Source organism: Alosa pseudoharengus, unplaced genomic scaffold (assembly GCF_046254945.1).
Source record: "Alosa pseudoharengus isolate Yale_2024_CS ecotype anadromous, Long Island Sound unplaced genomic scaffold, YU_APseudo_1.1 YU_APseudo_1.1_scf_11, whole genome shotgun sequence".
Lineage (NCBI taxonomy): Eukaryota > Metazoa > Chordata > Actinopteri > Clupeiformes > Clupeidae > Alosa > Alosa pseudoharengus.
Window position 1 is genome coordinate 9,447,631 of NW_027468576.1, and position 24,293 is coordinate 9,471,923.

Below are 24,293 nucleotides of genomic sequence, written 5' to 3' on the forward strand. Positions count from 1 at the left end.
TAGATATGTTAGATAGCTAATGTTACAGGCTTCTCAACATTTTTGTTGTTCTTATTATTATACGATAACAGTAACGGGAAATGGTAGTGGTGGACCGTTTTTGTTGACTTCTATTTGAGCTTTTTATGGTTGGGTAACGTTAGGTCAGCTATTTGGAGTGTAACGTTAACGTTAACAATAAGATATCGTGCTAATGTTTTATGTCGATTGATGTAGCCTAGATTAACGTTGCATGTAGGTGTTATGCAAGGCATTTATCTTGATACTTGATGGGTATCTAGCTAACGTGACCCGATGTTATTGCTGTTTGTCGCTGTTTACAGCCGTGATCTGAGTCATTTGTTTTCTCTAAAGCTGGAATCATATCCCTCCTGGATGAGGACGAGCCGAAGCTGAAGGTAAACATGTGCGGCCTAAACACTGAACACTTTAGATCAGGAGACTGGCAGACTATCTCGAAAGTGGTGTACTGAAAAAACTTATTCTGACATAATTATGTCCACAGGAATTTGCTCTTCATAAACTGAATGCCATTGTCAATGACTTCTGGGCTGAGATCTCAGAATCTGTTGATAAGATGTAAGTGATGATTGACTGATGTCTCTTTACACTGTTTTCATCCCAGTATGAACCCTTAATATTTACTGTGTCAAATTGTAGTAAAGAATCTTTTTCCTGTCCAGTGAGGTTTTGTATGAAGATGAGACATTCCGGAGTAGGGAGTTTGCAGCTCTTGTTGCCTCCAAAGTTTTTTATCATCTTGGAGCCTTTGAAGAATCCCTGAACTACGCCCTTGGTGCTGGTGACCTTTTCAATGTGACAGATGACTCGGAATATGTTGAGACCATTATTGGTGAGCATTAAAAGTAAAAGTTGAGCTACTTTGTTGGATAAGCTACAAATTATTCTTGACATGTTTTTCAAATTTTGTCTTCAGCTAAATGCATTGATCACTATACCAAATTGCGTGTGGAAAATGCTGAGCTGCCAGAGGATGAGGAGAAGAAGACCATTGATCCCCGTTTGGAGGGCATTGTTAATAAGATGTTCCAGAGGTGCCTGGATGACCACAAGTACAAGCAGGCCATTGGCATTGCTCTGGAGACACGGCGCTTGGACATCTTCGAGAAAACCATCTTGGAATCGGTATGTAGTTGAGGACATTTATGTGTTATTTAACTTGGTATTTTAAAATGTTAAGCAACTGAAATGTTCTCTCAGTATTGCCTGCTTGTAATGTTGTTATACTTGAAAACAGTAAGAATACTGTCTCATAAGACCAGCATATATGATGTGTTTTTTTTATGTGATCAGAATAATAATATCCTTTCCATTGTGTTTAGAATGATGTAGGGGGACTCCTTGCCTACAGTCTGAAGATCTGCATGTCACTGATGCAGAATAAGAAATTCCGGAATGAGGTCCTCAGAGTTCTTGTGAAACTCTACATGAACCTGGAGAAGCCTGACTTTATCAATGTCTGCCAGGTAACCACTGACCACTAACCAAAACCTATTGTTTGTTCCTTTCTGACCACAATGGTGAAAAGGCCTTTTATGTACCATGGTCCTCAACATGTGTGGCATATTTTTCCTTTCCTATTTCCATTGGGTTTTTATACATCTATGCAAGGCTCGATCCACTTACCGGTATGTATATTGTGTCCTGTTTTTGTCCAGTGCTTGATTTTCCTGGATGACCCACAAGCAGTGAGTGACATCCTGGAGAAGCTAGTGAAGGAGGACAACCTGCTGATGGCCTACCAGATCTGCTTTGATCTGTATGAGAGCGCCAGCCAACAGTTCCTCTCGTCAGTCATTCAGAACCTGCGCACAGTCGGCACGCCAATCCCTGCTGTGCCTGGCTCCACCAACACGGGCACCGTGCCCACACCAGAAAAGGACAGGTGAGGAAGAATGGCATTTGAGAACTACTTGTACCTTTCGCTCCACATGTAACCTGGATTATCGTTAACCTCGTACAAAAGAGGATGTTCTTATCTTTTTTTATTACAAATATTGTAGTGATGCCATGGAGACTGAAGACAAAGTTGGAAGCTCACCTGCGGGAAAGGCTGACTTGGTGAGAGTACATTCCTATTGTGTCTTGGAATCGTAAACAGATATTCATAATCTAAAGACATTTTATATTCTATCAAAAAAGCCAGGTTAATGCAACACAATGAAAAAATTGACCACAAAAAAAATGATATTTCTGAATACAAAGCAAGTAGTTTATGTATCCTCTTCAAAATGAATTTTGATGGCACATGGTCAGATAAACAGATAAACACCTGTCATTCCCACTAGCCGACCAGGCTACGCACTCTGTTGTTCCGTGGTCCGGGTCGGAAACCCTGTGAAAATGTAAGGAAAGCTTTCATAGCAAGATGCTGCTAAACATCAGCTGTTAGAGTGCTCTAGCAAGGACAGCTGTTAGAGTGCTCTAGCAAGCTTTTCTCAGCGCTGCTGTTGGTGCTCGCAAGGTTTATGCCCGCCTTTTAGGTAGTTAGTTTGCTAGTTTTAGATCAAGACCCTTTACTACTGCTTTAAAGTTATTATGTCGAATTGACATTTTGGATATTGTCACCAATTGCTTTTTATTTGTTTAGCAGAAAGATGAACCAAAAGACCAGAACTCCAAAATGATTAAGATACTGAGCGGAGAAATGGCAATCGAATTGCATCTCCAGTTCCTTATTCGAAATAACAATACGGACTTGATGATTCTGAAAAACACAAAGGTAAGATGGTTGAATGGGGCAGATGCTTTGTTTATTTCACCAAAGGGCTGAATAGAAAGTGGGATTTGAAAATGATCAGATTGTTGCACTTGTAATAAATCCAGTTCAGATGCTATACAATTTAAAGTAGTTTAAAAATAGAATTTGACTACTAGGATGCAGAATTATCAATATGCCTTATTACTTCATTAAGTCTGCCATCCTGATGGCTGAGGTAGATGTAAACGCATTGAAAGGAGTCAGACTAGTATCTGATAATGAAAATGAGCAGAGATATTTGGTGGACGGGGGCCAGGCTATGGAGACATACCACCACAATGTGATAATTCTAGTTCTTAATATTTAGAATTGCAGGTAAAAAAGTATGTTGATTGTATTAAATCGCCCTGGCCTGGTGGGAATTACACTGTGGACACAACCTGCCAAAAACACACACTTTCTTTCATAGTATTGGTTGGTGCCTTGGATGCATTTTTAAGCCCCCTCAACTAAGTTGTCCTTCATGTTTGTTTTGTGTGTCAGGATGCTGTTCGAAATTCAGTGTGTCACACAGCAACGGTCATAGCCAACTCCTTCATGCATACAGGAACCACAAGTGACCAGTTTCTAAGGTAGGGTCCTTTATATTTGGTCTTATGAAAGTAACCAAGACTAAGTTTACTTTACACTTTACACACAGAAAGAGTCATAAAATGTTAATGTATTTTTAAAAACATTTTGAACAGAGAGAATTTGGAGTGGCTCGCAAGGGCGACCAACTGGGCCAAATTTACAGCCACAGCCAGCCTTGGTGTCATCCACAAGGTCAACCTTTATGTCTCAACAAAGTTTTCTTAGTGCAGTGATGAGGGAATGTTTTAAAATTTTAAATTGTCACCTCTGTTAATGTGCAGGGCCATGAAAAAGAAGCATTGCAGTTGATGGCCACATACCTGCCCAAGGACACCTCGCCTGGCTCGGCCTATCAGGAAGGTGGTGGTTTGTACGCCTTGGGTCTCATTCATGCCAACCATGGAGGGGACATCATTGACTATCTCCTCAGTCAGCTCAAGAATGCCAGCAACGATGTAAGTGTCAAAGAGCCGTCATTTATGTTGTTGGAAATCACATTTCCAGATTATGTTGAACCCATTGGATTGATCTGGTTTCCTCCACAGATTGTGCGCCATGGTGGTGCCCTGGGCCTTGGCTTAGCAGCCCTTGGCACAGCACGACAGGATGTTTATGATCTTCTGAAGTCAAACCTGTATCAAGATGACGCAGTTACAGGTGGGTGGATCACAATAGCACTGCTGTTCCAAGCTACAAGGCAACTGTCTTACTCAGGAACACTGAAGAACAGACTGCCGTAGAACCATAAATGGTCCATGGCAGATAGAGCGCCGAGTCTCATTAATCCCGAGCCATTTTTCCCCTCATTATCATCTCAACTCGGATGTGATAAAATGTCTATAGCGGATCTGTATATAAACACCATCTAGCTGATGTTTAGAGAAGCATCTTCCTGAGGAGAGACTTGGTAGCTCATTTGCTAACATAGTTAATCACTTGCATATGCCAGTCTCTGAAAGCTTACCCATTCCTCAGTGGCGGCCCAGGTTTATGTCCTCGTTGGCTCCCGATGCCCAATAAATGCCGGCGTTTATCATGTTGGGCCCTGTGTTTGGTCCTGAGCAGAGCGGTGTCTTGGGACAGTGCCTGATGGAAGCTGACCAGTAATTAGTGACTCGGCTCATCCTCTTTTATCTGCTCTGCTCTGCTGTGTCTGCAAGAGAAGACAGTTGTCATAACAAAGCCCCAACAATGCTTCATATCTTCAGTCCCCACTTCAGTCTGCATTTGTTTGTTTTTTCTCTCTCTTCTTTCTTTTCCTGTCTTGATTTCTGTGTCTCTGTTCCTGTCTTCCTCCTGGCACGTGTATGTGACCTGCCTTTCCTCTGGATGCGTCTTCCTGTTTGTGTGTGTGTGTGTTTGTGCTCAACTGTTTCACGTGTGCATCTGTACAGGAGAGGCTGCTGGTCTGGGTCTGGGCTTGGTGATGCTGGGCTCGAAGTCGGCCCAGGCCATCGAGGACATGGTAGGCTACGCCCAGGAGACCCAGCACGAGAAGATTCTGCGCGGGCTGGCCGTGGGGATCGCCATGGTCATGTACGGCAGGATGGAGGAAGCTGACGCGCTCATCGAAAGCCTCTGCAGAGACAAGGTACCACACGCCCTAAGTGGTTTCCAGGGTGGGATGCTACCCTGTTTTCCTGCTGTGCACTGACTGAACTGTTGTACTTGTACATCATGACAACACGTATCGTATCGCCCAAGAGATTATAGTGTAGTGTGGTATAGCTTTGTCTGTCTTTTCATGTGCCTCATCTGTAGTGTTTCTTTTGTCTATCTAATATTTAATTGCTATTAATTGTACTGGCTCTGTGTACTTGACCTTTGGCTTACCTGTTATTTTATGCCGCTGTAGATTCTGTTAGACCCCAGTATTCAGACCTGTGTACATTTGGAGACTGTATCATTAACATGGCTGGTTTTAAGGCCCCCCATCCAGACATGCAGTCCCAGACACATGCAACACAGAACACTGAGTCATTTATTTGGCTGAACATCTCCTGTACTGTTCATTATATAGGCTGGATACACACACACACACACACACACAGACACACACACACACAGACACACACAGACACAGACTGTAGACTCTGTGTGACAGAGTGTACAGGGCACCCACACTTTGCAGACGGCACCCTGATGTTCTGTTCTCTGTCTCTGTGGCTCCAGGACCCCATCCTAAGACGCTCGGGAATGTACACAGTGGCCATGGCCTACTGCGGCTCCGGGAACAACAAGGCCATCCGACGCCTGCTCCACGTGGCTGTAAGCCCCCTTTCTTGCTCTCCTGTAATCTTGTACTGTATGTGGAGTGCTTAATGCGCTATATAAATAAAAGTCACGTGAGTTGACTTGTATCAGCCAGAATCAGACAAAATAGACAAACACTGATGTATTACCATCACAATGCCAAATGTGAGCCATGATATCATTTCAGTATTTCTTTTTCACAAGGCCAGTACATTGAAGTTGTGTCTCTTTCCATTTACATTACATTTATTCATGTAGCAGATGCTTTTATCCAAAGCAACTTTCATATGTCAATTATATTAGTTATATTCTTCCCAGAGCAACTCAGGGTTAAGTGCCTTGTTCGGTGGAAGCGGGGCTACAACATGCTATCCCAGTTCCTTAGCTACTACACTATGTAGATTGCTGACTGCCAATTATTATTATGCACATCTTTCTTAAAATTAATTTCAGGAAGAGTCTACAGATAGATCACAGTACAACCACACTCCCATTAAATATGTCCCATCAAATATAATGCTTTGAATTATTCTATCCTTCTGAGAAATATTACTATTTCTAGAAATAGTAGAAAATAACTTACTAGAAATACTATTTGGTGCAAGTGTTCAACGAGGTCACCTGGGGAACCGGGTTCGAATCTGACCCACAGTCATTTTCCGATCCCACTCCATCTCCTTCCCACTTGTTTCCTGTCACTCTTCACTGTCCTGTCTGAATAAAGGCAAAAAGCCTCAAAATATGCTTAGATTGTTTTGCATTTTTTAGGTCAGTGACGTAAATGATGATGTGAGGAGAGCAGCGGTTGAGTCCATTGGCTTCATCTTGTTTAGGTAAGTGTCATCGTGTTCTTGACTCACTCTTGCTCTTGTCCTGCACTTCTTCCTGTAGCCACTAGAGGTCATGTTTTGCTAAGCATCTTAAAATGTCAGGCTGTGAAAACTTTGCTAGTTTGTCTGACAGTCTGCATATGTGCACAAAGAAGACATTCCTTCCATTCTTTTCGAATATTTTCCAAATGTGTTTATGAAGATCTGAATGACTGTTGACCACTAAATAAGCGTTGTAAGGTATTTCTTTCGCACTGCTGTCTATTCCTTCCCGCCTTCATGTTGAAAACATCCAAAAACAAACATACATTATTCCTTCCCGCCTTTATGTTAAAAACATTCAAAAACAAACATACATTATTTGCAATTACTGGAAATGGCTTCCCTCTGCTCCTAGTACGGATAGCTAGTTTTGTGGTGTGTATTGTTGAGATACTATTCTTATACAGGTTCTTTCTGAGTTGACTTTGTGCTTTATTGTCTGCCATTGTGTGCCAGATGTATTGTGGTGTTTGCCCTCAAAACAGGTTGAACTTTGTATTGTAGACCTAAAACCCTATGTTGTGAGTTACAGTGATTGAATGGTGAATTGCCCTAATTAGGCCGAGTAAGAGTCTGAAAGAGATCTGTGTGTGTGTGTGTGTGTGTGTGTGTGTGTGTGTGTGTGTGTGTGTTTTTTTTGGGGAGTAATCCTTGTGTATTGAAAGAGGCTTGCTTGCTTGCTTGCTTGTTTTTTATGTGCATTTATTTTGAAAATATATTTCAGCACGGTGAGTGTAGACCATTTTAATTATCATTAGTCAAAACACTGTCAATAAATGACTTCCTAATTGAGATTGTTTATATTAACAAGCGGAAATGGTTTCATGCACAAGCTGTAAATTTCATTTTTATGTTGCTCGGAAATGACTACAGCTTCTGTGTTTTTATGGATGACCACTTCTTTTTATTTTTGTAAAAAAAAAAAGGTTAAATGCGTAATTTTTTTTGAAAGTCAATATTTCATACGAATTACTAACATTTGTGTTTTATCTTGGCTGGGATATGGTAAACTGCTGTCTGTGTCCGTTAAACTTTGTTTTTCTAAGAATGAGTTTAGTATGTGAAATTGAAGAGCAGTGGCAAAGGTCATTACGACTCAATTCTCGAAGTACCATAATAAGTCCTCCTCCTTTTTTCATCCCTTTTATATTTAATTTGCTCACGAAGCTCCATTTCTCTCTCCCTGACATGAATTTACCCATCAGGCAGTTCTGCTCTGTGTAACCGTGCTTGGGGCCAAGCAGAGGAACTGGGTGGACTATTTTAAGCCCAAAAAAGGCTATGTGATATTCCCGTGATCAATTGGCTGCAAGATAAACGTTGTGTAAATCCTTCCTGTGTTTAGAGAGCCTCCTGAACTGCCACAATTCAGAGGTGTTCTTCAGTCGCACTTTCCGACAAATAGAAAAGCAGTACCCAACGGAGCAATATACCTTGTGTGAAAGTTCCAAAGGTTTCAGTGATTTCCATCTCCCAAATTTCCTCTGCTCTTCTCCCCAGCAGATTTACCAGCCTTAATTAACATTTATGTGGCCAAAAAGAGAATTCTTAAATTTGCAATGAGGCATATGGTATTGTAGTTCATCGACCCCTGAATATTAAAGTTCTTTGTCACTTGTATCAGACACAATAGGCGCTGGCAGAATGCGATTAAGCTCTGTTTTTCCCCCTTAATTCATCTGCCCAATCCGTGTGTCTTTCTGATGGATTTTACTTGGGATGCATTCGTGAAAGGCGATTAATCACAGAAAGACTGGTTGAGATTTTATTACTAGCTATAGCCATTATGGGGTCATGCACAAATCCGATGATGGATGTTTGAGGTGTTTTTGGTTACCTACATTCAGATAGCTTTACAATGACTTATGATTCTAGCTTTTACACATTGTTGCAACAGTAGAGGAATGAAAATCTTGTCTGAGGTGTAGTATTTTTCTCACTGTTGTATTCATGGCAGTTCATTATGAAAACTTAAATAAACAGTCATTAATACTAGATACATCTGTGTTATGGCAAACCCAGCTTTGCATATTTTTAAAGGTTGTTCTCTATGAATCCTGAAATGTTTCTGTCTCTAACCTTTATTTATTTTATTTGGCAAGGACACCAAAGTCTGCCCACATATTTCTTTGTCTCACTTAGCATGTACAATCATTGGTTGGCATTTTTTCTCCAAACATAAAAAATCTGACTCTAAAGGCAAAGTAAAAATCTTTTGCTTATTTGGCACAAAAAAGCATAGTCTTTCATCTTTTCAATAAAATCAGGTGACATTCAAGAACAGTAAGTCATGTGTACATAGAAGGCTCAAAAGATAATCCATGCTGTGTTTGATTGACTTCTACTGACTGTCAACATTGAATCTCCCTTATGCCCTTAGAGCAAGCAAGTTGGGTTAGAATAGAAGATGAACTGAATGTCCACACTACTTTTTAATTCCACCAACTGCTGGCATCCACAATTGGGTCCTGATTCAGCCCCTTCAACTCATTAGGCTTTATATTGCTAGATCAATGCTTCCACCTATTAGAAGAGCTTTGTTGCCAGTAATGTTCTTAGAAAGCCACAATATTAACTGACTTTCCCTTGTTGTATCTAGTGACATCCAGTTCAAAAGGTCACACATAGCTAACATTTTCATCCGGCTTGCAGTCATCATTCTCTGTGAGCAGTAAAGTGTCCAGCAACACGCTGGTAGAGGACTGGATTGGTGCTGCTCTCCTTCGCAGAGGGCTCTGATAGTTCACTGGGCTGATGCCATTCTTCATACCATGCTTCATAAAGAGCTTTGAGTTCTCAGCCACGGAGGAACGAAAGGAAATACGAGTCAGGGTCTTTTGCTGCACTTTCGGGGGCCTGGGCCCTCCACTGTAGTTACAGGTGATGTAGCGGGCAAACGCCTCGCGAAAGTTCTTGTTGAAAAGTGTGTAAACCAGAGGGTTAACTCCAGAGGAAACGTAGCCAATCCACTCGAAGATGCCCATGAGCCGACCCACCACCTTAATGTCACAGCTCTTGCAGAGTACTGCTGTTACATTTGTGATAAAGAAAGGACACCACATGACGACAAACAGAAGAAAGACTATCCCCAACACCTTTGATGCCCGTTGCTCATTGCTGATGTTCTGCATGGACTTTTTACCCATGGTTGACAGTCTGCGCATAGGGATGTCCTGACCCATGAAGGGGTTGGGGGGGCTACCAGTTCGTTCTCTTTTGACCCCCTCTAGCATTGCTAGTTTGGCGGAGTCTGATGGAGAAGAGTTGGGTTGTTCACGCTGGCACACTGTGGAGATGGTGGGCCTGGAGTAGCGCTGTGTCACCCGTGACCTGAGCAAGTAGGCCTTTTTGCGTAAGGCCTGGATAGTCAGCAGGTATATGACCATCATTACGGTGAGTGGTATGAAGAAAGCTGCCAGCGATCCAAACATGATGAAGTCATAGAAACTGTCCTGCTTGAGCAGACAAGTGTGGTTTTGGTTGAAGGTGATGTTGTTTGGGTGATGGAAGCTTCTCAGGCCCTTGATTGGAATCGGTATGGCAATTCCTGTAGAAGTAAGAACACAATTGGTCATATAATGAAGCTCTCTGAACAAAGTCTTGAAGAGTTTTGAAAGTGTACTTTTTGCTCTTAATCCCTGGCACAGATGGAGTTCAAATAGGTCTTCTCTGTTTGATATTTAGACATACTTTTAAAGGACTAGAGGGAAATGATGGAATAGTAGCTCAGTTGTGGTGGTAGGTTTGCAGAATTAACTTGAATGCAACAGTTTTTAACAAATTAGCGCAGCGTGATTATGATGCTAAGCACAATTTAGTACAACCTGGAAAATCATTGTGTGGTGGTCAATGTTGATATTGTGGTGGGCCGCCACAAATAAGTCAATGTATGGGAAACACTGGTAGCTCCCTTCATTTACTACTCAACCCCTCATGTACTACCTCTCAAGTCCGCACAGGATCCATTAGTCTTTTACAGACCAAGAGACTTGCATTGCTCTGAACAGCCGTCATTACTTTTAATCTACTGTCGTCTACCTTTTAGCTTGGCAAAACCAGCACAGGCTAAAAAAGCAGAGGATTGCCGACACTGTGTGCCTCGAGCCTGAGAGCACGGGGCCTGCCTTTGGAGGGGCGTTGTCTGAGTCCGCCAGGATGTCTTAGCCAAGGCGCTGCACCACGGCCGACTCGCTCCAAACAGCTCAGCCAAGGGGAATTGTCTGGGCTAGATGTTAACGAGCATGGTTCACGAGGTGTTTAATTTAGTTTTTCTCCTCTAAAAGCCACTGTGTAACTGAGACAGGAATCATTAAAAGGAAATCATTGCACTTATGTAAACATGGGTTCACTGGTCAGTCAGCGGCAGTCCAGTTTCAAAGACAAGGGGATGTTGAAGAAATGCTTGACGCAGATAGTTTTGGTGAGAAATAATGGGAAAACACATTAATCAGAAAGGAGTAAACAAAGACTGGACAGATTTGATATGCACAACGCACAATGAACTCCACCAAATGATCCCTAGTGGTATTGGTTTACATTTATTTGAATCGGGGACAAATTGATTTTCTGTTTGAGATTATTTCTGTACACTCATAACTCTCTGAAGTCTCCCGAGTATGACTGTTGAATGTCTCCCTGTTTTACGGTCCCTGACCTGTGAGGGAACATGGCAAACGTTCACAGGCTGTTCCCAGCCTTCTCTCGGCAGCGTCTCCTGCTGCACAGCCTGGGGCTGTTGGCTCCTGCTCCTCTGGTGTGGCATGTGTCCTGTTGCTTCTTTAAATGTCAGGTTTAATGTGTTGCGCATGGTTTCGCAAATGTGTTCGTATAAAACAGTTGCCCATGTGCCTGAACTTTTTAAAGAAGATTCAGGTTATATAGACTGTTTTTTTGAGGATAAATGTCCCAGCCATTACCAAACGCGACACCCCGAGGAGAAGGTACGTCGTAAATAGGCCAACGATGGGGCTGAGAGCAGACGTTAGTCAGTCCTACAGACATTAGTCACCTGTAGAGGGAGGGGGCTCCCATCACACATGCTTACCGATCGATATGAACCATACAACTGCAATCTTTGCCATGGCCTTGGCCCGGGACTTGTACTGGCTGTGCTGGATGGGCCTCTTGATGGCTATGTACCGGTCTAGGGAGATGGCACAGAGGTGCATGATGGAGGCAGTGGAGAAGAGCACATCCAAGAAGAGCCAAATAGGACACAGGAACTCGGGAAGTGGCCAGTCAGAGTCTGGAGCATAAAGAGCAGAAAGCATTTATTCATACGGGAACATATGGGATGTTGTTGCTAATGTAAAATGGAACTTCACTGTAACAAAAAAATATTCTACTATGATGCAGTTTGGGATAGTTAAGCAACATTTTATTTCATATTATTTCTTTAGTTCAGTATATTGTCCATCAAAATAATTAACCTAGAGGTGATATAGTTGAACTTGTATTTGTTTTTGTTGGTCATCCAACCAAACTGAAGATGCCACAACAAACAAAAAAATAATTTGCTTCAGTTTTTCCTTTTTTTTATGTGTTAAAAAAACACAGAAATGTGCAATAGTCATAAGTTTAGATCTTTTGCAGTTTACAGTCTACATTGAGAATTGGAGCAGCCCATGCTATTGGCTCAAGAATGAGATTGAAGAGTGAAAATGGTTCTGATGATTAGAAGCCCATTTGTCTCTGAGTGGGCCAGCATCTCCAAGGACTCTTGCAGTGACTAAGAGCTCACACTACTCCTGATTTGGATATGCGGTCATTGTAGCATTGTTTATTTTGGGGTCCAAACAGCACATTGCCAGCTAATTGAGTTGGACTTTGTCCCATTTAAAATTAATTTGGTTAAAGATGCCGTCATTTGAAGCCTTTTCCAAAATGTAATTTAAATATAGTATTTAAGGGGTTTAGTCCCATGAAATGTCACAGGTCAAATGTTTTCTTAGACCATGGTGACATTGCCCACTAAGATTTGTAAATATGAAGGGCTATTGTTTATTCAGGGAAATTGACTGGGCTTTAAGCTTTTGGCTTGCAGTTTCTGTCTGTACATATCCTATAAAACAGCAGTGCCAATAAAGAAGATGTGGAGGTCATTCATTTGTTTCTGGAATTGTTTTTGTCTGCTTGAGACAAATGAGGTTTTGGTGGTTGATAAACATCTTTTGGCTTAGTTTAATTCAAATAGAAGATTTGAGGTTTCAGTTTGCAAACTAGCATTTTTGTATGGGAGGATGTGCTTGGGATACTTATTTGTTTAAATATTAGTTTATTAATAACATGTTTAATTGCAACCCTTTGTGGCAAGCAGTGTTTCTGTTCTGTGGATTTGGCAAAGGTTTGTTTATGCACAATTATAAAACACAGTATAAACACTGGCTGATACTTAAACTAAAACACTGGCTGATACTTTCTTGTTATTATCAATATGGTCTGTTGTTTTTTCCATTGTGGTTGTAGTTATTTTAGGTCTCTGTGAAGCTTAGATGTTCCTTGACCTGAGTCACAATGATGTTAGTTGACTGTATTTGGGAATGATGAAGTCAGACTTGCAGTATTTAGGCTGTACATATTTTATCAGATCTGCAGCAAATTGACTGAAATTCCTTAGGTCCTTTGTAGCCATGTTTTGTTTTTAAATTTGACAAGAGGCTGCAATTTCTGTAATGGGGTCCTTCAGGAGCTCACAAGCATTTAATCTCTTATGTCCTCGTGTTTATCTTGTGGCCCTCTCTCTGGCAAATTTGAGTTTCAGCCCATTTCATTCCAGCAAATTAAGTGATCTATCTCTTATGTATCTTATGCCTGTGGAAGTGCAAACTGCTTCAACATGTGTGTGTAAGGTACTGTTCCCAGATCTGTTCTGGAGCTCTGTCAGCTGTACAGTTTTTTTTTATAAGAGAGCTTTCAGTACCAAAATGGCTTGTGTCTCATTCCTGTCTGGGACACCCCTTATACGTGTTTTTTCACGATCGCCATTTTTTCCCCTGAAATGGAGAATCGCAACAGATGTTTTCTGCCAAGGCGTAAATACTCTGGCGTAAATATTTCTCACCCCTTTAAAGATAAACACCTATGTGGTCTGGGTGTGTAAGCCGGCTCCCATGTTTCCATCCACTGCATGTTCTCTTCTATGAAAAAGTAAGGGTGGGGCTGGGGGGACAAGGCTTCAAAAGCTTTGTCTAGTTTCGGCTGTAATCGTGGAGCATTTAGTTTTGATGGCTTTACCATTGCAAATTGTTCAAGGTGATGCATCTGCTCACCTGCTCCACAGATGTGAAAATCCTTGACCCCCAGCTTTACATCAACAAATTTACATTTACATCAACATTACTTCACTTTCAGAGAATATTCTATGTAAGCAATGCACTTAAAATACTGTATTATCAGGGCCATGGGTTTAACTCACGGCAGCATTGTTTAATATACACTGTACTGGTTCATTTTGCTTGTAGATGACTGACTGTTCTTTGTGCTCAGATTGACAGTAGTGTATTTATCTTCGTTGACTGGTGAGGTGATTTAAAGCACACATAGTCCCCATCTTGCTGTAATCTTCTCCAGTTGCAGATGTTTTCGCGCACCCACGCCACAAGCCACTAAGTACACTTGTTGTAGTCACTCGACTTGTGCACAATTCTGCTTGGTGACCTGTGTGAAGCACTACAGTCTTGTTTATGTCTGTTTAGGCTCCCTTGACCACCCCCCCCCCCCCCCCAGGTCCCTTCTGTCTAACATCTTGGTACAGTGCAGTGACCTACAGTCCCCTCCACCACCCCATCCTGAAACTATTCCAAAGGGCCTCTCGTGTGCTCCGCTGCTTTTCATGTAGCCTCTTTTTCATCTCCGCATTGCACAAGCTTCTTTGTGAGCTGTGAGGTCGATGTCCTACCAGATAAGGACATGCGTGTCGTATTTGTTGTTTCTGCCATCTCCCTTCCTTCTTTCAACAACGGCTGGCTTGAAAGTGAGATGGATTGATTTGAGGCAGTAACCCTCCCCCTTCTCAGTATTTTCCCCTTTGCGTCCACTTGAGTAGCAGCACATGGTTCCTATACTGATAGCATTGTCTATCTGACATCTGTCTGACCACTCCTGTGCGTGATTGAGGTGAAACACATGCCATGCCATTGGAGCTTGACTGCTCTAACTGATGAGAAGTAATGGACCTGCTGGATCCCAACAGCACAACAGAAGCATCGGCAGAGATGCTTTTCGGTTCCGCAGTTTTAGAACCACAGCTGCATGCACACATGGCTTTGCTTTTTGTAGTGTTTCGGAGGCTAGAGTCTGATCTGATCTCCATCTCACTGTAAGCGTGCCTGAGTTCCCCGGTTGGATGGAGAGATGTTTATGTGAGGATTTATCAGGCAGCGCACGAAGGACAGGGTCAGCAACTTGCAGATTCACTGCACCAGTTTAATTACACCCTCAGCTTGGGTGTGTGTGTGTGTATGTGTGTAGCACTATTTTATTTATTTATTTATGATTTGGTCAGCAATGCTGTTTGGATTTTCTGACACTCATGGAGTTCTTTTTTTTTTTTATAAACTATTTTCTTTTCTAAATTACATAGAATGTTAATTTATTTCAGACACAGAAGGCGCTTGAAAGTTGCCTGTTTTAATTATTTGAGGGCCTTGTGAGACCATTCTCTTTAATACATAAAGAATCTCGGCGTAACTGGCAGTTTTTGTATAGCAGTTTGGCTCAAATACAACAGCAGCACCAACAAATGGACACAATAGAATAGAACAAGACGGCAGGCAAACGCAACAGTGCAGCTAGCAGCGGGCAGAGTGAGTCCATAATACTCCTTACTGATAGATTACTAACTCTGACCGTGCACATCAGTCGCCTAAGGAGTGCGGAGACAGTGGGAAGGGGGACTGGGTGGTCACTTACTGAAGAGCACGCTCAGCAGGGCCAGAGGCATCACCAGGAGGCCCACCAGCAGGTCCGCCACGGCCAGCGACATCAGGAAGTAGTTAGTAGCGTTCTGCAGCTTCCTCTCCAGCGACACGGCCATTATGACCAGGATGTTGCCCCCGATGGTGGGAATGATGACCAGCAGGATGAGTAGGGAGGCCCAGCGCAGGGGCAGGGGGTCCTCTCCGTCACCCGTCTCCACCAGGGAGGCGTTAGAGTCCAGGGGGTCGGTGGTGTTGGGCAGCAGCAGCAGGGATACCTGATCTCTCTGGGACATGGCGCAGGGCAAAGGGCTCGTGCTGGCTGACCGGGCTGTGAGTGGAAGAGGGAGAGAAGGCACTCTGCTCTGGAGGTCCCCGCAGGCTTTGCCAGCATGTTCACAGGGCTCCCTCAGGACGGGCAGGGGGTGGGGGCCAGCAACAGGAGGGAGGTGTGCGGTGGCAGCAACAGCTCACAAGTGACCCCCCTCTTTCCCATCAGCTGTATAACGTCACCCTCGTTTGGGGAAGAGGAGATTGGTGTTGTCTGTGCTCTTGTCCTGCTACTTTAGATTGTTGTAGTAATCCATTAGCCACGGCTTGTGTCTTCAGTTATGGTGGTTGCTGGCCCTTAAGTACTGCGTCATGCTGTTTGGTATGGTGCAGTCCCCATCCGGTTTGCGTTGCGCAAAGAATTAGTGGTCCTCCTGAGAGGTGTAAAGAGGGATGCATAAAAAAAAAATTCTGTTATCGTCACTCTTGCAACCTTCCATTCTCCCACATGTGACTGCACATTTTCCTCAACTGCCATTTCTATAAAGAGGAGTGACATTTATTGTAACAAACGATATCTGACTTTCCTGTTTGCTCATTTGTATTCGGTCCAGACCATAGAGAAGCAATTAACCTAGGAAGTGACCATGAGCTGTTACCAGTTCTGGCTGAGTGTGTTGTGTTGTAGATTTTGTAAATTTTATATTTTACTGATATGAATTTATGCTTTGGTAAGTGTGCCCTCCTGAAAGTTAGCAGATTTTCATGAACTAACCTAATACTTTAGCCTTTATTTGTATTATTATGAAATTCAAGCTCAAATTAGTGTATTTGAAAATATAAGGGTTTTTGAAAATGTTTATCCTTCTCCTTTGAGTCAAAAAGACTCATAATTATCCGTTATATTTAATTACCTGTTTCTTTACAAATATCTTAACCCTCACAATATCCCCCCCCTAGCCTAGATTAAGTCCTTTACCCAAATAATTTGCTCTAAAGTAAATGTGGAAAAGTGTAGAACTGAAATTAAGAATTTTTTTTCAGTACCAACCTTAAATGTGAACTTCACACAGATTCCAATAATTTTCTGAAACGCATTAGATTAATTTAGCTGTCAATCTTATAACAGTTGATTTGAAGCAGAGATTGTACTTAATTGTCGCCTTCGTTGTTTGAAATCTGCATGCATTTGTAATTATCTAGATTTATACATTTTCAACCCATTAAATTGTCCTAACTGTTCTAAATCACTATAAATGTCTTTTAAATTTCAATTCAAGTGCCATTTTGAAGGCACTTGAATTGAAATTTACTTCAGTTCCTTTGTTCTTACCTGCTATCGTATCCAGTCCTTTTACCCTTTTAAGCGATTGTTCCGTGTGTCAGATATGTTCTCGGCCATGATTCAGCAGCGTGTGTGGAAGGTCTTCATGTGTCAAACATTTATGTGTTTGCACTGACCCACTATCCGTAAGGTAGATGTCAGTGGCCCTTGCTTGCTCTTAATTTTGTGTCGTCTGTTAAATTTCTGGCAAAAAAGACAGGAGGGAAAAAAAGAGAAGAAAACATCACCGTAGTCCTGACAAGTTGTCTGGCTGTGAGGTGTTAAAAATTAAAATCCCAAATATCTCTCTTCTCACTTCACTGTTTTCCTTGCCGAAGAATTTCCTTTGTCCCGGCAAATTGGAAGAATCCCCAGTCCGGCTCCGCATCACCTAGCATGATCACAGGTTCAAAACTTTCAGACGCTCGCTCTCTCCCTCTCCCTCTCCCTCATGTTCCTCTCATACTCCCTCTCATGCTCCCTCGCTCTCCTCTCACGCTCGGTTCTGATTGGCTCACTGCTCGACTCGTCTCTGGCTCGTGTCTTCCTCTCCCCCCTCCCCCATGTGCTGGTGAGCTGTTCTGCGAGTCGGGCCGGAGGAAAACAGATGAATGTGTCTGTGCTGGACGTGTGCCAGTGGTTCTGGGAGGTCATTTCCTCCAGCACAGCGGCCCTACTGTTTATGTTTGTCACTCTGGAGTCCAGAGCTCTGCTCTGCATGGGGGCAAGTGGAAGATGGACGCTGCTGTCCATGGGGGAGGAAGGGCGAGCAGGATCCTGGTGCTCGCTCAATGGGTACATTCTGACGTTACTGGAGCTAACGTCAGTGTGTCGCTTCAACAAGGTTCATCCAAAATGAAAAGATTTGTCTCGAGTTCTTAGGATTATAAATATTTATGCTGCAAGAAATGTTAATGAAAGTGTGAAATGAAGCGTCATTGGAAGCGCCGAGAGCCAACTGCTGATTGGACCATAACCCATGTGTGCTGTTTTTAGTCCACACCCATTTTTGCATAATATCTGCAGGGATTGCTTCCTCCTCTGTCTGGGTGTTTAACCTTCAGAATAATATGGTGTTCCCTGTTCGCTGTGTTCCCTGCGGTTTGTTTGGTAGTTGGTGGTCCCTAATGATCCTTAAATCTAAATAGAGCTCCCCTAAAAGAACTTCAGTTGTTTCACATATATAGTGTTCTCCCGCCAACCCACCCATGCCTCTCCAGAAGGTAGCCCAGACCCCAGGACTTGCACCTGGTCTCATAGGACCTCCTACCAATGACTTTTATGCTTGAACACAATGCTAATTCACCACAGGTGTCTACGTCTTTTTGTGAATGCTGGGTGTCTGGCTTTGTCTGCAGGATGGTCTGGTCTGTCCATCAAAATCCAGAGAAAGCAGCACCCCCATCCTCCCCAGCTGTTAGCGTTTGCTCCTAACTGTCGACATCTTTTTTAAATGAACTTGTGACCACCCCACCCGCTTCTCCTCCCACCATCCCACCGTAGTCCCTACCGTGCCAACAGTGAAAAATTGCCTTTTAATTACCCTGAGACCCAAAGGTTATCTGCCAGCTCCGTTTGCTCTTAGAACTCCGATGTGAGTGTTTGCCAGCGTGCCCCCCTATGTGTTGGCACAGCATGGTCTGTCTGTGTTTAAGACACATCTGCTCTCCACCCCTCTGCTCTGCATACAGCCATGTGCCTGCCACTTCAAAACATTGGTTCAAATACATTAAAATTCGGGTCAAGCACTGACTCAGATTTTCCAGCTTAACTTACTAATATTTTGTAACCCCACTCGTGCTGTGCTGAAGCCAAGCAGCCGCTCTGCTGGATCCGCACAGCTTACCCCAAGGTCCACGAATGGTCCTAATGTCTGTTGGCACTGAAAGTCGTATGTAAAATTTGGTGTCTGCACAATATTTCCATCTTTTAGACCTAGTCAATATCTAAAGTCAATTACTTTTTCCCTCTTGTCTTTAGCATTCCATTTAGAATTTGACTCCCAAACCATAATTTGTCTTCCATAGAAATTATCCTGTCCCATAATATGCCGTTCTTTAAAACCTTGCTCAGTTTCATTTCTGTTTGGTATGCAAATCACACCTGGCCACTAATGGTTTGGTTCTTGTCCAGTGTCGTGTCAGCCACACCTGGCACGGAGGATCCGTTTGGTCCCAGCTCACAGCACTCTGTTGTGTGTCAGCTTTCTTGTGTTTATGGAAGTTAAGCAGAGGACTGAAACGGTGTGAACCAAAACAGTGTTCACCATTTTCTTTCCCTCCTTTTTTTGGCCTCTCACTGAGATGAACCAGATATGCTTGGAGGTAGATGCCATGTATGAAAGTTGTCCATCTTAAGAGTTTGCTTATCGTGTTAACGACAAGAGGCTGGCATCTGAATAGTACTGAACAAGGAGTGTTGATGTTTTAAAAGGGCTCTATGGAGGTATTTATTCTCCTGAACTGCTTTTCACTGCACCTTTGTCTCAAAAGATGGATTATCATCTATCCTATCTTGATGGACCCTAATTAAATGAGGTGATGCATGTTCTCTTCTTGAGCCAAATTAGCCAGGTAGTTGACATGATTAGATTGAATGAGATGCCTGTATATCTTTATTGTGCTTGTTTTGTCATCCTGCAAGAGAAGCTCGATAGTAAACCTTTGTTTTACACACTGATGATGGATGAGAAGGGAACGTAGCCATAGTAACTGGAACATGTCTATAACATTTGATAAATGTCTGTTTTATATTTTGTGCTTACCTTAATATGAAACCGTAGATAGTCGTAGAGAGGCAAAGTCTCTGTTTTTGGCAAATTTAAGGTGTGGCATGGAACAACCCAATTCGAAAGTGAAGAGGTTTGGAGACTTGTCAAGTCTTGTAAGAATGTGGCCATTTTTCATGAGGGAGAAAGACCGTTTTGACCCAATATTTGTTATTTATTCAATACTCAACTAAGTCTTTCAGATCTTTTAGAAGGGGAACTAAAATGAGCTTGCTGATTGCTGATAAAATGTTTTGAAAAATATTTTTTTTTATAACTTTCTGAAAATCATAGCTTTATATTAGCTTTATACCCTTGCATTGTAGACCCGTTCTTTTTGCTAGAAGTGCCATTACAAAGCTGCACCAATGAGCTTCCTGATTCTAGGTTTACTAAGGCAAAACAAATGACCAAGTGTTGCAGATTCCTGCCACAAAATGTATTCTGAAACCTCAGTTCATGCATTCATACCAAACTGAACTGGTTTGCACAGCCTTTGCATGTGTGTTTGTGTCAGCTGTCCTAATCACCCAAACTGAAATTTTTCACCCTGCATTTCAGAGACTGGAACAGAGTCTACATCCACATTGTTCCATTTTTGGAGTTGAAAACTAAAACCATGTTCGTCCATACTTTGACGGTATTCAGCTATGTACAAAAAACACTTTGTTTCCAAAACCCTCAAGTTGGAAATTCTGCCTTAGAGAAAGCCCTGTCCTAAATATGATTCCAGGCTGCCTCTTTCTCCTTTCATAATTTGTCAGGTCAAACTAAAAATATTGTTGTCGTCATCATGATCAGAATAGCAGCCTTAATCCTCTATAGGGGCTGTTGAAAGGTGATCCCGATCTCTCTGTGATTGCCCTTTCTGATCAATTAACGCTGCAGGCCAGTGTCGAGATGAGCCCCTAAACCCTCAGCGGCTGGTCTGCATTAAATTCACTAAAAGGGGCCCCTACAAAAAAGCAGCAAGCCCGGATCACCAAACTCCAGAATATGGCTTAGGTTTTTTTTATTTTGAGGAGGCACTCTCGCTTGTTCGTTTATTGACACTGGTACTGTACATTAGGCCTTGGAGTTAGTGCCGTCTCTCCACTTTCAGCTGAGGTATTACTGTCGCAATTTTACCCAAAGTCTCTGAAATCCCTCTTAGTCTGACAGGGTGTGTTTGCATTGGGGAGGTTTACTGGAACTTTAATTGGGTGTTAAAGGAATTATCCGGAGTAAAATGCACTTTTGCAGCTTTTTACAAAAAAAACAACATAGTCCAGTATTTCTTTCGAAATTGAAATGAAGTTGTATGGACTGGACTATGTTTTTTAAAAAAAAAAACGGCGACGAAATTGTGAATTTCCAGAGCGTGTTACTCCACACTTGGCAATCGACTCCTACGGACTTTTCCCTAAAGACGCCAGCTGCAGCAGCAACATTTCCGGAAAGGTACTGGCTTGATGAAATTCATTCTGGACTCTCTATCCGACCACAAAAAGACCTCGGGATACTTCGGTTTGGCTTTAGGGACCCTCTACTCACTACCACGTAAGTGTAATGTTGTTTGGAACTGTAGAAGAGGTATAAAAATAGCGTTTTGTAGCGGCGAAATGACTTGCCCTGGTCACTTCCAGGCTAACGAGTTTTGACTAGAGATGTCCGATAATATCGGCCCACCGATATTATCGGCCCGATATTAGCATAAAAATGTAATATCTGTTAATATCGTTATCGGATTTTTTTTGCCTTAAAACCGATAAAATAATGCTTGCGTTACACCCAAATAGTGCCTATGCGCTCCTGAAGCGTTTACCGGCGCACAGATGATGACCTCATCAAGCTGCGTCTTGAAGCATACAAACAAGCGTGGATGGCTGCAGTAACAAACTTGCTCGCTCTGTTTCAACGTCTGTGGTTTGGAATTGGCCATGGCCGTCGTAGCCCCTTGAGTTGGCCGTGACGCCCCTTTGAAAATCAGAGGTTTACAGGCCACGGTGGCCTTGGTGCCCCCTTCTTTAAATATTCTGCTTTGCGTCCTACTAATAGGATATATATACCTATGGCCAAATTACGCAGTGGAGAAAGTGACAGCGCAAGAAAGTGCGTCCAAATTAACCCATTCTTCTCAGTTGAACTACTCGCGAAGTAGCCTACTCATCACACAGACATGACAAGTATCACATGAAAGAGCTTTTTCTCAGCTTTTAAACGATGTTAGCCGCTAATTGCTGTGGTGAACGGTTCGCCAGAAAAGTAAATAATATCATTCAATCATAAATTCTACTGAAGGTTTTGCGTCCATCTCCCTACCCATTCATCTCGGTGGAATACTTCAGAACCCTTCGTTTAACATATGACAAACCATATATCAGAATAAACAGCAGACCTTACCGAACAGAAAGGTGTAAATCAGTCCCCTGTACAGTTAGCCGTTCCAGACTAATCCCGTTTTGAATTTGCAGTACATTTCAACATACATGGATGTCTCCAAATTTGGGATTTAAGTTTTACACTGTGTTTAAATTGTTCCACATTATTTCATAACAGGCCAAATACAAAACAAATATTACAAATGTCGCCTAGATATCGGTAAATCAGAGGACAGCTGACTGTAAGAGTTTGTGAAAGTAGCCTTAATGATCACAAAATGCTAAGCATGCATCTAGGCTATTTGAGTTTCTTAAAGCTGAGCTGTGCTTAAATTGTTCAATACATGATTTCATAACAGGCCAAATATAAAATAAATGTTAAATATAGCCTAGATATCTGAAAATATTAGATGATCAGATGATTTACAGTTATATGTAATATGTCATGTTTTATGTTTTTGTATACAGTGATGCAGGTCTACTGCAGTGAATACAACTTTGATCATTTTTATAGCCTACTACTGTATCGTTAACTTTGGCCTTGGTGCCCTGACATGTGGCCTTTGTGCCCCCCACCAAATATGCCCAACTGAAGGCCAAGTGGCCTTGCCCCTAAAATGGTGAAATTCCAAGCCTGATTGTGGGTATGGCCCGTTATGTACTTCACCTCAAGATTATCTCAGGGAGAGTGTAATCCAAACTGTTGTTTGAGACAATTAAAAAATAAAAAAATAAACATGGCACTTTTTCCCTAAATTAAGTTGAAGTATTTTTCTTATTTTGCACAGACAATGTTAACATTTGGAAAGCCTTGTTGCATTCAAGAATGCATCCAGTGGGGCATCACAATAACATTAAGCATGTTGTGTTAATTCCACAACAGGACATATGTGATGTTACCTAAATTAGTTTTGAGGAAAAATAACCCACATATCGACATCGGTATCGGCTGATATCGGAATCGAAATTTGAGAGTTGGACAATATCGGCATATCGGATATCGGCAAAAAAGCCAATATCGGACATCCCTAGTTTTGACTAAAAATGGTAAAATCGAACTTTCTCAAAACACATCCGAATGACATGATTTTGATGTCAACTCAACGTATGTACTCCCAATCATCCGTAAATTGTTCTAAATTGATCTAAAGTGCATTTTACTCCGGATAATTCCTGTGTGTGGACAAGCTTCTCATGAATAAGGCTGAGAATAAGGAAAGGGGAAAAAATGTTGGCACATCGGTTTGTGTAGGTCACACGTATGTATGTATGTATGTATGTATGTATGTATGTATGTATGTATGTGTATACAGATCATCTGCACTTCTGGATCGTGTCGTTATCACCTGGATTACAAGATTTTTGTATAGCATCATAGCTGCAACAAACGTTATTGCTTTTAAACATTTATTTTACTATATTTTTTCTTAAATAAAGCATTGCTTGAGTATCCCTTGAGTATAGAATATAGAATAGGCACACTAAAGATCCAACCATGGCTGATGGGTCCAAACTAGTCTGAAGATTGCTATCTGGAGTTGGCGTTATCAGGCCTGTGGATTGATGGCGTAATGGAATGAGTGTATCTCACTCACAGGCCTCTCTTGTGCATATCAGATTTACTTGAAAGCCCATATTAGTCTCATTCCCTGTGGGTGTTATTCCTCAACAAGTGAGGCCAGAAACCAGCAATGCTGAAATAAATCCCTAAGGGAATGCAAACAGCATGTAAAACAACCGCTAATCTTCTCAATCTTACTATTACTTTCAAGAGACAACCCAATTTGATTTGGGTATCACTCATTGCGTGTTTATTCTCCTGCTCTTCCCACTGCTCTGGGCAGAACAACCGTGTCTGAACTGAGTGTGAACGGCCTGCAGAGAGCAACTCTCACAATCTGTTTGAAGTCCTCTTCAGCTTTTTCCCCAGCTCCAATGTTGTCTGCATTTTGAGCTCTTCAACAAACACCAGCTGATCCTGTCTTGCAGCCATCAGCTGAAATCCATTGAATTTGAATGTTTGCGTGAGAGGAAGAGAAAACATTTGTTCTTCCTCTGGGCATTGGTAAATGATCTGAGAGTCTCCTCATAGCCGTTTCCATATTGGTGGGCAGTCTGGTTTCAAATGGACTCTGGGCGCCTTCTGTCCACCTAGAGTTCACAGCACTGGAGGAGAA

At 42.2% G+C, this 24,293-nt stretch overlaps 2 protein-coding genes across 3 annotated transcripts in view; one reads left to right on the forward strand and one right to left on the reverse strand.

The window, feature by feature from the left end:
* The window catches only part of psmd1 (proteasome 26S subunit, non-ATPase 1), a 44,693-nt gene that overhangs the window by 726 nt on the left and 19,674 nt on the right, over positions 1–24,293 (forward strand). Inside the window, exons 2-16 of one of the 2 annotated variants that reach the window (XM_076277936.1) lie at positions 355–398; positions 506–579; positions 684–853; positions 938–1,146; positions 1,344–1,487; positions 1,680–1,906; positions 2,025–2,082; positions 2,612–2,743; positions 3,266–3,354; positions 3,469–3,547; positions 3,637–3,810; positions 3,901–4,012; positions 4,750–4,946; positions 5,528–5,623; positions 6,377–6,441. In XM_076277936.1, coding sequence (XP_076134051.1) covers positions 355–398; positions 506–579; positions 684–853; positions 938–1,146; positions 1,344–1,487; positions 1,680–1,906; positions 2,025–2,082; positions 2,612–2,743; positions 3,266–3,354; positions 3,469–3,547; positions 3,637–3,810; positions 3,901–4,012; positions 4,750–4,946; positions 5,528–5,623; positions 6,377–6,441 — 1,870 coding nt within the window. The remainder of the gene's footprint in view (positions 1–354; positions 399–505; positions 580–683; positions 854–937; positions 1,147–1,343; positions 1,488–1,679; positions 1,907–2,024; positions 2,083–2,611; positions 2,744–3,265; positions 3,355–3,468; positions 3,548–3,636; positions 3,811–3,900; positions 4,013–4,749; positions 4,947–5,527; positions 5,624–6,376; positions 6,442–24,293) is intronic. The other variant, XM_076277937.1, reaches the window with a different exon arrangement.
* htr2b (5-hydroxytryptamine (serotonin) receptor 2B, G protein-coupled) lies at positions 9,099–15,474 on the reverse strand. The gene is made up of 3 exons (XM_076277935.1): positions 15,391–15,474; positions 11,525–11,725; positions 9,099–10,027 (listed from the first exon to the last, which is right to left on the reverse strand). Exons 1-3 carry the CDS (start codon positions 15,461–15,463, stop codon positions 9,099–9,101), a joined length of 1,203 nt encoding a protein of 400 aa, XP_076134050.1. The 5' UTR covers positions 15,464–15,474.

Bases quoted from the DNA above. Each gene is read 5' to 3' on its own strand.
- htr2b (XM_076277935.1), bottom strand. From the start codon at position 15,463: ATGTCGCTGGCCGTGGCGGACCTGCTGGTGGGCCTCCTGGTGATGCCT. The intron at 11,726-15,390 runs GTAAGTGACCAC...TTTATGCTCCAG, and splicing joins CCTGCTGAGCGTGCTCTTCA to ACTCTGACTGGCCACTTCCC. The intron at 10,028-11,524 runs GTAAGCATGTGT...TTACTTCTACAG, and splicing joins TGTATGGTTCATATCGATCG to GAATTGCCATACCGATTCCA.